The 20,910-nt window shown below is 32.9% G+C and overlaps 1 protein-coding gene across 1 annotated transcript; it reads left to right on the top strand.

Annotated features, from left to right (window-relative positions):
- Positions 1–1,457: 1,457 nt before the first annotated feature.
- Positions 1,458–20,556, top strand: LOC132746971 (serine-rich adhesin for platelets-like). The gene is made up of 7 exons (XM_060736266.1): positions 1,458–1,639; positions 4,469–10,954; positions 11,845–12,028; positions 12,195–12,381; positions 13,769–13,913; positions 17,129–17,208; positions 19,738–20,556. The coding sequence occupies exons 1-7, from the start codon at positions 1,522–1,524 to the stop codon at positions 19,780–19,782; spliced, it is 7,245 nt and encodes a 2,414-aa protein (XP_060592249.1). The 5' UTR covers positions 1,458–1,521; the 3' UTR covers positions 19,783–20,556.
- The last annotated feature ends 354 nt before the right edge of the window (positions 20,557–20,910 follow it).

Raw genomic sequence — 20,910 nt, forward strand, 5'->3', positions numbered from 1 at the left:
ATGTATATTCTTTCGTTAAGTGTGGCAAAGTTTAGTTCTGTCGAGTGTTAAATTTTTGTAATACGTAAAGTCACTTAATTAAGTAGCTTATGTCCATGCAAGTTTAAAACAATGGCGAATTTTTCATACACAACTATCGGGATAAAGGTTAGCACAACATCACAAAAAAAAGTTTCCAAATGTGTTTTACGTTATTTAAAAGCTCGTTATTTTAACAAAATGGATTAGATCTTAAATTAGAAAAGACATTTACTTCTGTATCATACATCATTACTTTGACAGTAATAATTAAACTACCTACGGAAAGTTATTACGGTTGTATTATTAATGCTATCTGGGCGTTTGTGATTTTAAGTCTTAAAACATTTTGTCATATACTGACATACTTTTTTCATTATTTTTTGCGCATTGTAATCAATCATAATTTTCTTATGATATATTTTTTTTAAAAGTCCGTTGTGTGGAAGGATCCATTTCAGTGGATGTTTTACAAGGAGTTTGTTTATATTTTGTCCTTTTGATTTGCATAAAAATTGGAAGACCGCCTTGTATGAAAAACAATCTGAAGTATTATTTTGGTATAGCAATGTGAAAGAAATCAATATATCTAAAAGAACTGATTTCGTGCATCGTTGCTATTATGTTGTTGTTGTTTTTTGTTGTTGTTTGTTGTTGATGGTTTTTGTTTTTGGTTGTTGTTGTTGTTGTTTTATTTGTTTTTGTTGGTTTATTCGAGTTAAATTTTATTATTTTGATCAGTGCATCATATTTTATTGGCCATCTCTCAAATAAAAGTCGAAACAGAATTATTTCAATAGTTGTCACGGTACATTTTAACATTCACATTTAAAATCTACTACCCAATCAGATCTTTACAATTCCAACTTTGATAGATCAAATACAAGGATTTTTTTCAGAATATCTGCCAAGATGAAGCAATTTAATCAAAGAAAAATATTTTATATTATTTTGATATGACAGACTATCAGAAGATATTAATTTTAAATTTGAAAGGGACTGCATGTATAGCAACTATAAGTATTTTCAAATATCAAATTTGAAAATAATATTTCTTAAATAGAAAATCCTATACATGACATTAAAAACGCATGCCTATGTTATTCTTTGGCATTCAGAAAGATCTCTTTCATTCGCGATCTTTTTGTGGGCGGCATAATGTTGCGCAGTATCTTATCGCGCGCTTAAGAAAAACAAAAATTTACAATACTGTTGAAAAGTTATTGTAAAAGTTTAAAAATAGAAACAGAAACTATGTTTTCATAAATCAGTCATAATTGTCCCGATTTTAAAAATAAAAAAGAAAAATGTGTAAAATTGCTAAACATTGACATAATACTCGTATTATTCGAGTTTAGACTACAACGAAGCTTAATATGTGTAGTAAACTGCAGTAAAGCAATCAAACAAGTAAGTACTAAATCATCTTCGATGTTAATCTAATGTTATACATGTTTATTTCAAGTTGGAGAAGGTGTTTCACTGGGCCTTGGTGGAGATTTTATGATGGATACAACATTTGGAGAACTTCCTAACCCCCTGTTAACCATGGCAACTAATAATCAACCATCTTCTCTTACGTCATCGCAAACGTCGACCACGAACACGGCACAATCGTCAGGTATTTATTTAGCCAAGAGTTTTAAATACACGGAAATGCTGCAGGTTTTCGTTTAGCATAATGGAATATCTAGCAAACTGTCATACAAATATGACATTTACTAATGAAAGCATAGAATGAACACAATTTTTCTGCAAGTTTAAAAGCAGATTCAAATTGCATATTTTCTTCTGTAATAAGGGAAACGTTGTGACATTTGCCTTCATTAAAAACAACAAAAACATACTTGACATTTTGCTTTCATTTTCATTTAAATATTTTAAATAACAACCCTAAACATGCAAAGTTTTGATAATTACGATTTTATTTAAACTTGATATATTGCTGCTTGTATTTTCAGTTTGAAACGATAAATAATACTGTTTACAATTTATTTTTTATAGACATATATCGTAAATTTCTTTGTAAAATGCATAAAGTATCTAACTTTATAAAGACAATTTTATGTAATATCATTAATCATATTGCAAAAACATTTTTGACAGAGCAATATTAACAAGACATTGTTGTTTTCAATTTAAAAAAAAAGATAATAAAAAGAACATGAAACAATCACTTGAAAAGGACAAAATGCGTAAAAAAAGAACCCACTTTTTTCATTAAAAACATAGAATCATAATTATAAAATAGTGTGTACATTGTACTATTTCCATTTTCGGGTCCTGTCAAAAATGATTTTTGTATTAGTTTACAAGTGACTTTTATGGAACCATTATACATGTAACTTGAATGCATTTGGGTAATTCTCCTACTTATTGCAGTTTTTATTGTCATTTTATAAGGTACACAACAGGCATTTTATCGCTTAGGCTTTTTTATAATCACTTGTCGTGCGTGGAAGTCCTTGTACCGTGAAATCTATGTTTTAAGTATATACATATAATCTTATAACAATGATCTAAAAATAGTTACTAATCAAGGCAAGTGTTGCAATGGTGACTTATTTCGTCTACATCAGGTTGACTGTTAAATGTGATTATAGGTAAATGTTGTAGCCATAACAAACCTGTACCAGTTTTTTTTAAAACACAATTTGGGATCTTGTATTGTGTTGTTAAATGTTTTACGCACAAAATAACGAAATATTTTGTTATCTACGTTACTAACCTATTCCAATTAGTACACTAGATTGCGGGTCATACTTATTCGAATATTTGTTGTTTAAGTACACCTGAATATACTAAATGCTTTTCACTTACAAATACATTGTTGTTTTACAAATTAGTACTTGTGTCAATGTATTTTTGTTACTAATGCTAAGACTCATTTTGTAACTATGGAAACATGGATTTGTTGAAAAAATGTTCTATTAAATGTACCTTTGCAATACATTTGATCCATTTCATTTGAGTATAATTCTTTTTTTATCTTTGTTAAGGCAAATCTATATAATCCACTTGTCCATTTAGTTAATTCGATGTGAGTTCAATACTTATTGCTAGTTTTAATTATAGCTCATCAATCTTAAATTTAATATTAAGTAATGAAAAAATCATTGATAAAAAGCATGTCAGAAACATTTATTACTCAAATGAAACAATATTGAATTTTATTAAGTATTGACCTGCTAGGTACATCCATCATTAGTAACACATTAATCAACCGGTTCATCGTGCTTTACTGTATATTAATTTGAACAAACAAAAAATGGCACGACATCTACAAAAAGATATTTTATAAATATTTGAGGTTGAGTTGGATATAAAGAATTTAAAGTTTTGTAAGGATCAAAGGTTCCTCATGCAAGCCTTGTCCGGTCATCACAGTCACGCCATCTCTCTCTACAACAAGGTTCTTAAAATGTTACACAGAAAAAATGTCATATTATTCAGAAAATATAAACTGTATACATTGTATATATAAACTATATCAGGAATGACTTTTTTATATTTGCATATTGTATATAAATAAATATATATTATTATATATGTCAGTGATTTATATAATAAACCAGTTTTATAACATTTGTGTATTCACTCAATAATAAGAGTATAATATTCTAACAGGTCACTTTATCATATGCATGAATCGATCATTGAGTTACTTTTCCCATTTAAAGCTTGTGTAAATTCGGTTAATTTCGTCAAATAATGGTATATTTCGCTACTTTCGTATCTCATATCTTTTTATAGATATTTTGACAGCAGAGTTTATTATTTCTAAAGTGAAATAAATCGTCTTGACGAGCTTATGGATTTATGTATTATCTCTATTTAAGTAATACGAAGGGGAAAAAACTTTAAATAAAAGTATACATTATTAGATCTATGATTTTTTTATCTTAAATTAAAAAAGCTATCAATTTTAATGCAAACGGAAATCAAATAGCAATTCTGAAAACAATAACATTTGTTCTCCTTTAGAAATGATCATTTAAACTTTTAGTAACCCTATAAATCATACAGATAAAAATGTATTTTAGTATTAAGAAAATTCAAAATATATTTTAGATTATTAATGGATAACCCCATTTCTTCAACAACAAAAAATAGTTAACTACTATCAAGATTTTTACCTGCTGAAAAACCTAGGTTCATGTAATACACAGTTTTGTTGTTGCTTGTGAAGCTTTAATCTGTATATGCAAAGCTTTAATCGGTTAATACTTTGAGGTTGCGCAAAGCTTTCTGTCAGGCTTTTGTATAAATGTGTATGTTCCAGGTGGCGGTTTTAATATCCACCGCTTTCCCGTGCTTGGTACCAACACCGCACACGATATGTTTCCGATTGACGCATCACGCATCGCAGGTGTGGCTAATGGTCAGACAATATATCTACCAGGATTTTTCGGCAATCAGTTATATTCTGGATCTCCTGTTGTTATTCCAGCTCATACCACATCCTCTACCTCATCCACTGATCCTAATCAAAAGTACATGCTGCAAAATGAGGACTTCACTGCTCTTGGTAATGTTGGACATCATGTTCGAGTTCCAATCCCAAATAATCCACCTACAATTGACTTGTCTTCGAGTTCAGGTTCGTCTGCTGCACATACACCATCTCTTGATGGAACAATAACTATTGATCCGACGGATATCATCGGTGTTGCAGATATGAATCAAATTGGTCCTGACGGTAACCCTTCTTTCTTTAGCTTCAATCCTGGTACTGGACATGCATCTGAAATTTCAGCTTTGCAGTCTGCTCTACAAGGTACAGCCGTAGACATGAGTAGCTTTTTACCTCCTCCATTTGATACTCCATCTTCCATTACAAATATGTTTCCTTCTAGTTCCGGCACAAGCTCAAGTACATCATCCACGTCAAGCACGCAAGAAAGTACAAATTTTGATATAATGTTAGAAGCCGGACCGTCTTCAATGACATTTGCAAATAATTCCGCTATAGATTTTCATGGAACAGGAACAACTTCAGGCAGAGATTACCCTTCTGAATTTAATTCTGCTGGAAGCAATACGAATCGTGATTCAATATTTTCTACCATGACATCAAGCCAGAATACACAAACAACAAATGAACAAACAATGTATGACACACTTATTGATACCGGAAGTAGCAAACCAACGACACAAGGAAAGTCTACAATTGGAAGTGGTAGTCAATTTGAAAATACTTTTAATAACAACATCATTGGTATGCCGTCAATATTTATTACTAGCAAACCGACAGTGTCTGGGCTTCCAAAAAGTATTTCGGGGGGAGTAAATATCAGTGAACAATCAATGACGACTTCAAATGAACAATCGATGCTAAGTACAAGCGCGTTGACAGGAGGAGACCGGATAAACACAAACACACAGTCAACAGGAAATATGAATGAACAATCAATGTTTGGGACTAATTCTAATACCAAAGTCATTAACTCTAATGAACGGGGAATGTTTGATTCGAGTGTTAATTCAATAAACTTAAATTCAAATAAACAATCACTGATGGATACAAGTGGAAATTCAAAAAGCATTAACTCAAATGATCAATCAATGTTTGGAGTCGGTACCACAGGAGGTTTAAGTTCAAACATACAATCAAATCAGAATGTAAATGAGCAATCTATGTTTAGCACAGGAAACAGTATAAGTGGTATGAATTCAAACGAGCATTCAATGTTTGGTACAATCAGTCCAACATTAGGCATTGGTGCAAGGGTTGGATTGAACAGCAACAATAACGAGCAATCAATGTTCGGTACAGGACAATTTATAGATAGCAGTAGTACAAATATGCATTCCTTGAATGGTCAAACAATTCCAGATACAGCTAGAACAACAATAGGCATTAATTCAATAGGAGAACCAACTGTAAGCATCAGTGCAATCTTAAATCAGGACAACAAAGCGAATAATATCGGTGCAAATCATGAGTTAAAAACGACAATACCAAATACTGTAAATATGAATTCGAAAGATACCGTATTTAATACTGCAGGAAATACAAAAAGTCCATCTACATTTACGACTGGAATTACCAACACCATTAACAAACAATCGCAGACAATTGTCGGAAATAGGGCCAAAGATACATCTAGCCAAACAGACACATTTACAAGTGGTCAGAATAGCAAATATTCATTGATGGACGGCCAAACAATCGGGAGAATTACCCTTCCGTCAATTAATAACGATATTCAGTCTAGTATCAAGGAAAATAATTTTCAGAGCACCAATAAGATATCGACGGTACAGACAGATATACATCCGCCAAGTATCATTCCAAAAACGGTAATAACAAATGACCAAAACCTATCTGCAAATGAACCTTCTTTCGTCAACGTTGATTCCAGGATTGGTATAAGAACCGGCTCTTCAGACACTGGAAGCTCTATAAACGGACTGTTAGGCACTGTTAATAGTGACGGAGGTTCAAGTTTAAGCAGTTTTAATAATGTTAATACGGGGTCTCAATTAGGTGGCGGGGAGAAATCGTATTTAGTTTCAGGTACAGGGTTTAATACGGCCACAGATACATTACTTGGTTCACCTAGAGTAGATTCAATTCAATCTATTAGCGATAGAACAGCAAACATTTTAGGAGTCTCTGACACAGTTGTTGATAATACATTAAGTAATATTAATGATCAGCAGCTGTCCTTGCCGTTAGTCGACCCTATGTTTTCTGTTGCTGATTCAAATATAGCGACTGTAACAGATACGGCAAATCAAAACGAATCTCATTTGAATGAGCTTAACACATCAGGTATATATCCTTTTGAGGGCAGTCTTACTGCAATGGATGCTACGCTGAGCGAAGGTATACCAGCTACTTTGGATATGAGTAGTGTTTTACATGGTAGAGAGCCTCTCCATTTGGAGCCTCCTATAAATATTATGGGAGAGGTCGTTTCTGACAAATCAAAAATTAAAACATCTGCTAGCAGTACTGGTATTTTTGCTGTTGTTGGTGGTTCTGGTGCAGACTCTGTTAATCCAAAGGGAGCTTTACATCTTAATTCTGGTGGGGGAACATCTCTTAGCTCGACATCAAATTTGAGTTCGAGTGATCGTACATCATCAATTATGAAAAATGACCATACAAGTTCTGGTGTATCATTTGTAAATGGTGGTAGCAATGCTAACACGTTGGCGATAGACAAGGTTAATCAATATGTTGGTCTTGAATCTTTCAAGAACAAGCAGAAATCTTCGAAAGAAAACCTTGAAAGTAATACGGTGGGAATTGACAATCTAAGCTCTGCTGGTGTAAAAGTATCAAAAATGACTAATAACAATAACAGACTAACAACAAATGAGCAGAAAATAACTGAAGCTTCTAACTTATCTAATAAGCATAATAAAGAGCTTTCGGTTTTGGGAAATAATTATAACATTAATACATTTAATACAGTTGACGCATCATCTAATATGGTAAATAACAAAGAAAATACTATTACAGATGGGGTTGGTATAAGTATGTCCGGTTTCAGTGGTGCTCCTTTAACTAACATGGCTGGTGCTTTTACCGGAACATCAAGAGGTGGCCTGACTGTGAATGCGAATGCTATCAATGATCCGTCGTTATCATTAACATCGGACACAACAGAGTTAAGTTCAAGCTCAATTCAAGAATCTTCAAGCGTGTCTGGCAGTAGTGACTTTCCTAGTGGAAGCTTTGTAATTGGAGCGGGTCAACCAAACTCTAAAATAATAAATGCAGGCAGTTTAGAGTCGTCATCAACATTTAACTCAAATGTAGGTGGTATTGCATTGGGATCTGAAATGACTGGCCAGAATTCAAATATTCAAAGTATATCTTTGCCTGACAGTGCTTTTAAATCTAATGAAATGATAAATTTTGACCGAATACAGCCCAGAACAGAAACTCCGAAACTTGTTAAAGTAGACATGACATCTTTCATTCCACCTCCATATGAAGACCCAGCAAGCACCATCTCTTTAAACACTCAAGATAGAACTGTATTAAAGGAAAGTGTAAGACCTCAGACAATTAACTCAGTTACGCTATCAGAAAAACAAAATAGGCTCGATCAAACACGAAACAAATTTAATCAAGTTTCCTTGGAAGTGCCACAAAACTCTTTACATATACAGGATAATCTTTTAAGCCAAGGGAATTTTAACACAGAAAGAATTAGTAATGCAGCATTACTAAATAGAATTGGCAACTTGCACAATCAAGTAACTTCTAGTGATGGTTCCACAATTGTACGTCAATTCAATGAACATGTAAAAAATGATGAAGCAGCTAGAAATATGGGCATATCTGGTAGTTCATTGGTTAATACATTAAATTCTTCTGGGGAGCAATCAAACTTTGTTAGATCGACCGAACATTTCGGTAAGCCAGTAAGGCCAACATTTTTAGCAGAAAATTCTCATAGGCAACACAATGCAAAAATCTCATCTTTTAACTCTCAATCGGCTCTTCCCTCAATTGTTGTTGATCGAGCAATCTTCACCGATTTGGGTAAAGATACTAATATGAGAGCAAACGAGGTCGCTGTTGCACTTGATATTCACAGCGCTGCAAACCAGGGCTCAGGGCGCCTGTCGCCTGAACAATTTACATCTCAACCAATTGTTGGATCAATTTTCGGCACTGTCGAAAATTCTTCATCAAATTCTTTGACTCAAAGGTTTCTTGAAAAATCAGGCATTACTCGAGAGCCTGCTGTAGATTTTATGACAACGTTCCTACAGCATTCTAAGCCAACTCGAACTCTGAATCGTGGAAATAAAAGCTTACAAATTGTTCCTCTTGGTTCAGACATGTCCAATTTTAGTCCTAACACAGACAAAATAATCATTGCAGGTCGTCAAAATGATGCACAAACCGTTGATAAATTTGGAGTCGCAGATATCTACACTAGGAAACAACAGCTAAATCCAAGACAGTGGCAACAATTAATGGCAAAGGTTTCACATGAGCCAAATTCTAAACAAAACGGAATAAATGTAGGTTATCTGACACAAAATGTTATAGGTACAGGTGAGACCAAGCCGTTAACGGGTAAAATCAATCAAGGATCAATTATATCTAGAAGAGGAATGTCCGGTTTTACAAGTAACACAAACACCAGAAATGTTGACAAGACTAACCAAAATCTAAGACTTCCTTTGGCAAGGAAAAACAACCTCAGATCAGCCACTTTATTTGAAGCTCCAGGAATGACTGGTCACAAGTCTGTTACAATAAGAAATTATGTCCCTCGTTCTTCAAGACAACACTCAGCTAGACGTACTATCAATTCGAGGGTAAATGGCGTGAACGATATTGGGCAACAAAGCCTCCAAGAGTTTGTAGGGACACAGGCCACTGCAGAGAAAACCTCGTCTTTTGCTAATACTTTCAGACAAAAGCAGAAGACTGGTATCGAAGGCGTTCCTGTTTTAAATCGAAATGGAATTTCTGTCAACTCGGTTTCTCTTCCACTGAAAGATCGTCTGAGTACTGATCCACAGACACAGTCAAACGGTCAGCTTGGGGAAGCAGGTAAAAAAATCCAAAATGAAATGAATACATTTAAGCTTGGAAGATCTATTCTTATTTCCGATGGGGTTATCCCTGAATTTACCGGACCTAATTCAGTGCAACGTCTTCCAATTGACACAAATGATTTACGAACTTTGTCTGCAAATGGTATGCGTCTAGGAGAGCCTTCCGTTTTGTCAAGTGCAGGTTCTTTGACAAGAGAACAGATCAGCAACCAGCAGGCAATGACTGAATCAGCACAATCATCCACTGGATCAATTGATCTTCAAGGTAAGTTTGACCGAATTGGCAGAGTAGGATCACTTAACAATGTTAACAATCGACAATTTAATCTTGGATCACTTGATTCGGAAATGACCAGTATTCTTCAATCAAGAATGAATAATGCCGGTACAAGACAGTCTAACAGTCACCAGACAGCAACTGGATCTCTTTCATCGGGTTTAGCAAATAATCGTCCTGTCAGCTTAGAGTCAATCGAAACACAATTGAGAAACAATCAACTTAATGGAATAAGAACACCTGCTTCACTTAATTCAGATATGTCAAACAATCGTATGTCTTCCTTGGGATCTTTAGAAAGAAATAGAAATAATCAATTAAATTTAAGAACTATAGATTCCCAATTGCTGAACAATCGTCCTTCTAGACTTGGCTCACTAGACTCGCAAATTCTGAGCAATAGACAATCTGCAGATATGCAATCTGATTCACGAAAGTCATCTACAGGTGAAATAACCCTGCAAGATATTCAAGGTTCTGCAGTTGCAAGAGGAATGGGCTCAAACAGGCAAGGTGCCTTATTATCAAAACGTCTAGGTATAGCAATAGGCGGAAATCGAAATAGTGATTTAGGTGGTAATTTGGTACAAGGCAAACGAAATACTGGTCAAGGGCAGCAAAATATGGGAATTGCAATCAATGGGAATATTAATAATGCATTCAGCATGAATACTGACCAATTTTCCAACACTGCAACAGGTTCAATAGAAAGTGGTCAAACATTTCAGGACATAAGTTCAAACTCTGGCCGGACAGGTATGTCAGCGACAAATATTGAACAGAGAAACTTAGACACTGCAACAATTCTAGGTCTTAACAGCGCTCTTAAGAAACAACCAATGGAAGCTACATTATTTACCTCTGGTAGTAGATTTGCTGTATTTGGTCGTGCTGGTGATGTGAACGGTAAATCTCTTGGAGCGTCGATGCAGGCCAAACCGGTACCAGCACGTAGAATGGGGGTATTGGGGCCCATCCATGACTGTCGATTTAAACCCGATCCAACAAGCGAATACTATTTTGTATATAAAGACGGAATAAACCAACACCGATTTAGATGTGCTCTTGGCAGTGCCTTCGATGAGATGACATGCGAATGTTCAATTCGAGTATCTGATCACGGTAAATATATTAATAAATGAGTTTCTTTAACACTTTTCCTAAGCGTTTTCCACATTATTGACGACTTTTTTATCATTAAAGATCCTGTATGTTTTGTAATTGAGATTGCATATTTTTCTTAATGCGTTTATTTAAGGTCGCCGCCGGAAAGCCCATATGGGCGACCGTACACTCAAGTCGGGCCATCCTAGAGCGTCCCGCCGAGATTTTTTCGTCGATTTTTTTTCCAGCTTTATTGGTGGAGGAAGACCCCAGGTGCCCCTTCGGGCATTATTTCAGGCACGAGCGGGCACCTGGGTAGAACCACCGACCTTCCGTAAGCCAGCTGGATGGCTTCCTCACATGAAAGATTTCGACCCGGGTGAGGATCGAACCTACAGCGGTGAGGGACCTGTGATCTCAAGTCAGCGACCTTAACCACTCGGCCACGGAGGCCCCTGAGATTGCATACCACTCTTCATTGAACTATATATGTATGTAATTATGCAAATTTGTCAATTTTCAAACATGGAAGAATATGTAAAATATGTATTGCAAATATTTGTACATATTTAAGGTAATCATTAAATTATATGCATTCATTTCTTATTGGAAAAATTGACTTAGAATTTATAGAAAACTAAATTCTAATTACCTCCCTTTATTAACATTAAATATTAAATTCGGTAATATCTTTATAAATAATGTTTTTTGAAACTTACAATATCGATAAATCTTAATTTGAGCATCATAATTTGTATATAAAACCATAAAAATAATGTGTTACAGGATCTTTAAACAATCACATTTTAATAAAAGTAAAGGCAACCATGTATGATATAAAGATATCTTCTAATGAACAATTAACATTTGATATGAAGAGTTTATTTTGCTCATTTTCTTTCATTTAGGAGATTGTCTTGAGGTTCACATGGACTTTAATAATGGAGTTGTTGAGGACTCCTCTTTAAACCGATTACCAATAGGTAATGAAAATGTTGAAATAACAAATACTACAAGTGCAATTGCGGGAATTGCTTTATTTGGAGGAGACGGCAAACTAACAATCTGGAGATACCAAAATTATGATTTCAGGTAAACAGAAATATTAAATACTTTTACAACCTATAGCTTCTTTTAAATCTACATTTTTACAAAGCAAATTTGATATTTTTTTATACGTTAGATGTGGTCTTGAAAGATAAGAGTACCTACTAACTAATTATATTTGTATTACAACGAGTTATATATATTTACTTAGGGATCATATGATGTTGAAAGTACAATTTCGACCCGGTGTTGGGGGCGACAGATTACAACCACTTATCAGTAACTGTGATTTAAATACGCCGTCTGTAGCAATAATATACGACAATGTGTTGAACGAAGTTATACTCATGCTACAAACTGTAAACGATACTGGGAAAGAATTAAGATTCAAAGTTAATGTAAGTATGTTATATGCTATTAGTTATACATGTATATATTATAGTCAAGTGAACCTTGCTAATGTTGAAACCTCGCCACTGTTTCATTTCTTCAACTATATTACACATCTATTTGTAGACCTTTCAATGTGGCGCTTTTAAATGCCATATAAAATCAAACATATAACATCGTATATATTGAAAAAGCCATATTGGTGAAAATGAGATTAAGAGTTTGAATGAGTTTAATTAAGAGTTATTAAAAGTAATGAATGATAATGCGAGAAAAAATCGTTCATGAATAAAATTAATAGTCTATGGTATCAGTTATGAAATGGATAGTGAGACCTTAAATCAATATGTTTATGTACAGTTAAGTATTTATCAATTAAAAATATTCTCTTTTACTGAACAAAATCGGGGAGAGGAAAGTAATACTAATAATTACTGTGTACCGTTATTACATTCTTTAATGGAAAAACGTATAACCAGATATATAAAATAAAAAAAATTTGAACACATTTTAATACGTCGAGTCCATGCCAACTTTTAACATACCGGGCAGCTCGTGGACTGTGTGTATTGCCAATCCTCCTATAGCGCCTTTGCAATAATTTATTGACGTTACTAACTTTCCGTCCATTTGCCGATTCTCTTTCGCCTTTCCCTGTATGTGAGTTCGAGTTTGCTGTCTTCTAATCATTTTCGCCAGCTGAAAACGAGTGACAAGTGACCGATTCAATGCCGTCCACCCCTTCTTTATTCAATCTTCACGTATGTAGCTGAACGATTACCCCCCCCCCCCCACTCGCGAGGCAAATTTTAACGATCTCTCGATTTTATGCTACTGACTACTACCGTTCAAAATGTGTTACGTTTGCCACTTAATGTTCTAATGACGTCAAATTTCTGAACTATGTCACTCAAATATCAAGACGTTTTCGTGCATTTTATTTTATTCAACATTTGTTTATATTAAAACGTTGTATGAACATTTCGGCGTATGTCGATGTTGCATTGCAATGGTTAGTTAAGTGCACATAGTTCGTGAAGTAAACAAAGGTTTACCACAAAAGTAAAAATCACTTAAGAAATAAAAATACCCTCCTAACGATTACATTAGCAAATATTGTTTTCATAAAAAATGAGGAAAACGAAATCAGAAATTATAAAACTTTGTAGTGAGAATTTAAATAAATCTTAGCGTGACATTATCATAATTGCTTGGCAATTGTTTAAGGTATCATTTAAAATATATTTCCAAATAAAAAGTAACATTAAAATCGACTTAAACAATCACTAGAGTGTCTTCATATACACTTTAAGTAGCCGTCTACCAAATAATACATCGATAAATAATTTATTACATATAGTTACTTCAACAATAAAATTATCTATTCCAAAATAGCCAGATGAGTGGAATGATGTCACGTATATTTACGACGGTCAGGAGTTTATTGGTATAGTAAATGGAGTTAGAAGATATGTTTCTAGAGAAAATCCTCATCTACTTGGTATCATAGGAGGGGAGATTAAATCTACGCCAGCACAAGGTAAGTTGGCCTTATTGATACAGTAACACAAAGGGAAACGGAAAGATCTATTGCCAGCATTGGAAACAGAAATATGATCGGTAGAAATTGCAGACTAATTTCTACCTTGATTGAATTACTCATGGCACATAATGAAAAGTGAAACATTTTATCCTCTTTTTTACCAAGTAAAGCTAGTTAAAGCGGCCTTCAGCTTTTCTAAGGTTAAATATGTTGTCTTTAGATAAACTGTTTCATATAAATGTAACTGGCAAATCAAATGATTGAAGGTATAGAATGAAATAGAAAACCACTCGATACCTCTAATCTACCTGTCGTTTATAAGTAAAGCGGACGATTCGTTTTCAGATCTTCTGTTATTAGAAACGCCCTCTATAAATAGCTCTTGTGACGCTGTTTGGAGAAGGCTTACCAGTACTATGATGCATTTTCCAAGATAAAATCACTGATATATATAGTTTGAAAAAAAACAGATTTTTTTTCAAAACAAAAAAAGCTAGAGGTCGTTTTTACTGTAATCACTGTAGTCCTGTATGATCAGCTTAATACAACAACATCCGTCAAAAGTCCGGATGAAAATTTAAACAAACAGTTAAAACAATCATATTTATAATCATACAACATTTAATGGTGACATTCTATACATGTTGCTAAATGTTCTTTGTCAAGTTGTACACCTAATGAATTGTATCATTTTCAATTCAACCGTGTTGTATAATGAATTGTTCTCTTTATTTATTATAATTTTCGTTGTTTTTGCTCTTCGTATAATTTATTCTTATTTATTTAGTAAATATACATTCCTTAAAGCAGTGCTAGGGGCGAGAAAGATGTTGCACCGATATTGTTTATTTAAGAAAATCTACCAAACCGAGTATGCCAAAAACAAAAATACCCATTGCTTATTCAAAGGACATGTCTTTGATGTTCATTTGTAATTTTGTTGTGATTAATGCTTCCAAGGGATCACTTTGTTTCCAGATTTTTTTTGACAGAATCATTTTAAATATTTGAATAATTTTTCGGTTTTCCATTCTTGTCTACACAACAATAACATTAACAATATTTCTCTATCTGAATAAATATTTTGCTTTCCTTTTGACAACTTAAGATACAATTTCACGTCTCTTAACATGTTTTCTTTTAACACTTTGTCATGAAACATATGCACAAGTTAAAAAGACCTACGAATACTTTTTGTCTGTTCGTTCGAAATATGAAATGAAAAGTTTGAGTATTTCAGAAATTCAGATGTATGAAAAAAATGACATTATTCATTTGGTTTGTTACAAATAAGCACTACGCCTAAACATAAATACAGTTGATATATGCAAATACAGATGTGCAAAATGAAATATTCACATGGTTTGTAAACACAGTATGATTTAGATAAAGTATGAATGCAAAAACATGCAAACTCGTGAAAAATTCATCACCAGTTTTGAGATATAATTTAATGAATAATGTTAAAGGTGTAGATTTGATATGCATTTGTAGTTTTGCCGCAATTGCATTTAATTGAATATAGAGTTGAGATTGATTGATTGATTGATTTTTCGATGACAGTTTTTGTTTCGTTTTTCTAAAACCGAAAAATCTGAAAATACTAAAAACTCAAGTATTAAAACGATTAATTAAACTTTTACAAACTTTTATTTTTAGGTCATGATTTGGCGTAAAGGTATTCCACTGAGGTCAATAGATTTGAAAATCTTTCATAAGTTAATATGTCATTAAAACTTATAAATGTGAACAACAGTATGTCATAGCAATAATATATGCAGCTGCGGGGTATTTTTCAATAATCCGAAATCGTCAACGTAAAATGCAAATTATCATGATAATGCCTGAAGTCAGTACATGCAACTTTGTTCCTGTAGTAGTCCATAGTATGTAGTTCACATAAATGACAGTACTTAGATATTTTGTGACATGATGGGGCTAGCGTTTCCGTTTACTGGACTATAACCGTTATACGTGCGCTCGTAATATGAAAAACTACTCAAAAGATATATACTTAGTTACCAGCAGTACTTGATTTAGTATTTGATTTATATACGACTTTTGGGCCGATTTGAGTATAAAGTGTTGCAACCTTCTCAATTAGGGGTCAATTTGCAGAATAAAATTAATTTATCCATGGGAAACGGAATGAGAGAATATGATCTGAAATTTAGTACAGATCTATATCAAGTTACAGATCTATATCAAGTTACAGATCTATATCAAGTTATACACAAATCTTAAGAAAGTATTTTCTGTCCGGTCATGTCAAAAAATACATGGTAGAGTGCCTTTAAACCATGTAAATTAATATTTACAATGCATAAAACGCTTCCTAAAGTAATAAGCGTACCTAATACGACGTAAAACTTTAAAAAATAAGTATCCAGACATTAATATGTATATTGTTTATACGTGACATTGAAGATAACTAGAGCAAATACTTAGACAAAGTCTGCCGACTAACTATAATTTAATTATATAAATGAGATGAAAAACTAATATGAATATGTCAGTGAAATTAAACAGCTAATAGCATAACATCCCTTATACATAACACCCACACAAAACAACTCCTGGATAGTTAAATTGACATTTAAATATAACAGACCCGCCTATGCAGACTGACAGGTTTTGAGTGAAAAAATAAACTGTGTCTGCGAAATAACATCCTTGGTCAGTTTTAAGACGGATGATAATAAATATGAGACAAAGTGTCACGATAAAACTTTGAAGTTTGTATGATGCGAGGATATAAATATTAAATCTTATTATGTGTACTTTTTTATCATCGAAATAATTTTACTTGTTTATTGGCTAGCATATAGGTAAATGTCAGTCAGTCACAATGAATCTTATATCTAACTTAAGGTTAGGACATTTTTATTCGTAAACAATATGTAAAATGTGAGTAAATCAAGGTTTGATATAGTTTAATATCATATACTGTGGTTAACATTCAGGAAAATGTAAGCAATGCAACAGTGTTTTGACATTTTAAAATTAAAGCGATAATAACTTTTATACACTAAAAAAGGAAACACTTCTTTAACATGAACGAGTGCAATCGTGGATATGCATGGGTAAATGCCTGATTGATGTCTATCTGTCTGTCTGTCTGTCTGTCTGTCTGTATATGATAAATAACAGTATACTTTTATTTTTCAAGAACCTATTTTGGGTAACATTGCTGAACTTCTTGTTTCTTGTAGGCTTGATAGAAATCCGAGATGCTGCCCTCGAGTTGGGACACTGTCCAATGTACGGAAATTACCGTGGAGCTATGGTTGACGTAAGTTTTCATACACGAGTTACTCGTAACTAGCTTCCCATATTGCATCTACTCTTTTGTTCTGATTATTTTTTTATATTAACCTCATTAAAACTTTTCGTACACAGCTGGTCTGACAATATTGTTTTACCTGTTCAATAGGCGACTTTCCAATGAATAATGATAAGTTGATAATAATAATAATAATTTTATAATAATAATAATAATTGTATTCGGTAAAAGTGTACATGACATGGCAATGACATAATGATGCATAATGATACAATACATATAACAATAATCAAAATATTAAAGAGACTAGAAATATCACATGACATAAGTATACGACAAAATATAAATATATGAGCCATGTAGTGCCCACCAATACCAGGGATAACACAAAAAAGAGGAAAGGATTCCTCTTATTTCCATTGTGGTCCCTGACATTGGAGGCATGACACAGAAAGTCATGTTAATTTGTATGAAATTGAAATAAATTCTTTTACTAATAAGGCATAAATTGCAATAATTTAGTTGAGATCACAATATATCACAGTCCAAGTTTGTATCACATTAAAATCACAGTTAGTCACATCAATGAATCATGAAATAGTGCATCACAGAAATTGTCAGTCAAACTGTAAAAAATTAATAAAAATATTATAAGACGTTAAAGGTGCAAGCTAAAAATGGGTAAATTACTAAAGGACACAACATATGTGTGTTGTGCTTAAACTTAAGAATAAGTAAAATCTGGGACTCTATTAAGACAATTAAAAGATTCAAATACTATTGAAAAAAAACTAAAATTAACTGGCCATTAAATGGGCTTTGATGGCATGCTTGAAGGTGTGGGAAGATTGAATATTTCTAAGATTTTGAGGAAGGCCGTTCCATAGTGAAATACCATTAAAAGCAAAAGATTTTCTACCAAAGCTTCCTACCTTTGGTAAAGAAAATCGTCCTGTGTCACTAAAAGAATAGCTTACACAGGAATCTGATGATGAAAGTGCAGACACTCTGGACCTGGTACAGCGGTCATGGACCTGATTAAGGGGTACAAAATGCTCCTTAAGGTATTTTGGTGCTGTGTCAGACTTTATTTTATGGACATGGCAAAGAGTTATCTGATCAACTCTTTTGGAGACCGGTAACCAGTTAAGAACCTTAAATTGCTCTGGCCCAACATGTGACCTGCTGTCCTTATTCAAAACAAAACGAACCAATTTATTCTGGGTTGTTTGGAGCCTTTTCTTCCAATACTGAGTCAAACTTGGGTACCAAAAAGAACAAACATAATCAAAATGGCATTGAATTAAGGACATGACCAAGAGTTTCCTAGTGTGGAGATCCAAGAATTGACTTGTCCTATACAAGTATTACAGCCGGGCATTTGCTTTCGTAACCACTGACCGTGCGATTACTTCACAGTTACTATACAAAAAATGCTTAAAACAATAGCTAATACAGTTTTTCTGTATGTTGACATCTGTGCATTTATGTTATATTATGTAATTAGGACATATACGAAATAAGGTCAATATGTTTTGATATTAATTATCTGTCTGCTCCTAAAATATATAACCCAATTAAATCAATATTTAAGGGGAAGAAAATGTCTCAAAATGTCAATTAGTAGCTACAAGTGGTCGACCTTAAATATATGATATACGAGGATATAAACAAAATATCACAAATGTCTATTTTATAAGATCATTAATATTAAATAATTATCTATCCCACACACATGAAGACCACAATGACCCGCACTAGACAGACAACCTGGCTGGAGCCTATTTTGTGTACAGATATAAGATTAGCTAACTTCTGTTGTCAGTTATTAATTGTGTTATATGATATATATCTATAATAAATACCTTTGGTTTATTCATGAAACTTAAAGTCATCGTTAACACCGCTGATATTTTATGATATGTAATGCTCAAATCTGATATTTGAAGAAAATAAGAACAACTGGTAAATAATAAACATCTTTTGAATAAACATAGAGAAGATGTATGTTTTATGTTTTACATACTACATGTAATTTCGGTATGAGTACAGAATTTCATTTAAAAAAACTGGCAGTTTTTATAAGAATAGACCAAATTAATTTGACAAGTGATAGGGAATGCAGCTTCCCAGATAGTGTTTATACATTTTATTAAATACATGTCTTGCAAATTGTAAACCCGTAATGAACACGAACTACTTCAAAAATATTTTATAGATATTTTCATTAAAAATCATTTCATTCAAAGATATCAGGTACAGTATTTATGTTTACAACATGCATTGTTGTTTAGACCATTATATTACAATATAATATATTATGAAGATAATTGAATCACATGCATAGACATAGTTTTGAGTTAAATGAAAATTGAATGAGTTATTTTAAAGGTCATTCATAATGCCGAATTTCGAAAATTATTAAAGCAAATGATATCCAAGACTACGTTTACGTTCTTGTTATTAAAATGTGGAATTACTGATATAGTATCATAGTAAATATACATTTAGTACAAACGATTTGATTTTCTTTTTCAGATTCAAGTCTATACGTGTATTCCTAAAGATTTCCGACTAGAATAAAAGACATTCACAATACCTTATCATCGAAGAACTACACTATAACTATGGCTTACTTTATAAATACAATGATATTCCTGGCCAAAACCAGGACTATTACGAGTAAAACAAACAGAAGAACAAAATTACTCCAAGTAGTAAAGCATCATATCTACTGACCAAAATTTCATCTGAAATGAAGACGACGATGTCAGAACAATATGAGTGTATCGGACGCCTGGTGAAGAATTGCTATTATTTTTATATAAAAAACAACTAAATATAAAATATGGATCTCATTAATAGGTAGATCTACAAAACAAATTTAGCATAGGCAATGTATCTTAAGAATATCTGCCTGCACTGAGAAATATAAAAGCGAACATAGAGAAATAAACATTTAGAAATTTAGAAATAAATAGAGAAATAAAAATAGAGAAATATAGTTATTAACATTGTGAAAAACATTGAGAGAAAAGCATTGGATAATCAAGAAATAAATGTTGTGAAAAAGAAACATTGAATAACTTAGGTACAAGTACTTACATTGAGAAAAAAACATTGAAGAAGATAGAAATAAATGTTGAAACGAGGGGATGGGGACTAAAATAATAGGAATTTATATTATAAACATTTTGGTGGAAGATTCTTCCTCGTATTATTTATATATTTCGAGAAAAACATTTGCCATTATGTACAGACACAAATCGCATGAAATGTACATAATTTGTCTCATGTAATTGTTCATGACATATATATAATTATATAATTATGTAATAAAACATTTGTTTAAATGTAGTTTTGCTGTGCATGAGTTACATATTTTTAAGCATTTTACAAAGTGTATGCCTGAAAAAAATGTTGGAAAATTGATGACCTCTAGGAAGATGTGAAACAAAAAAGTATATGAAAATTGCAGACTCGAGTCTGACCGTGAGAGATAATGTCTCACGCCCACTAGCACCGTCTTAGGTGGTTTTCAACCTTCAAAAGTAACATGCTGGAACTAATGGTCTCGATGAACCAGAAAGAATAAAGCAACACAGAAGTAAAGGACGGGATACTTTTTATAGCAGTCACACAACACTTGACACATTCTGCTATTTAGTTAACTCCCTAAAAACATAAAACATACCAAAAATAGAGAAACAA

Source organism: Ruditapes philippinarum, unplaced genomic scaffold, assembly GCF_026571515.1.
Source record: "Ruditapes philippinarum isolate M1 unplaced genomic scaffold, ASM2657151v2 ctg7665_1_1_1_1, whole genome shotgun sequence".
Classification (NCBI taxonomy): domain Eukaryota; kingdom Metazoa; phylum Mollusca; class Bivalvia; order Venerida; family Veneridae; genus Ruditapes; species Ruditapes philippinarum.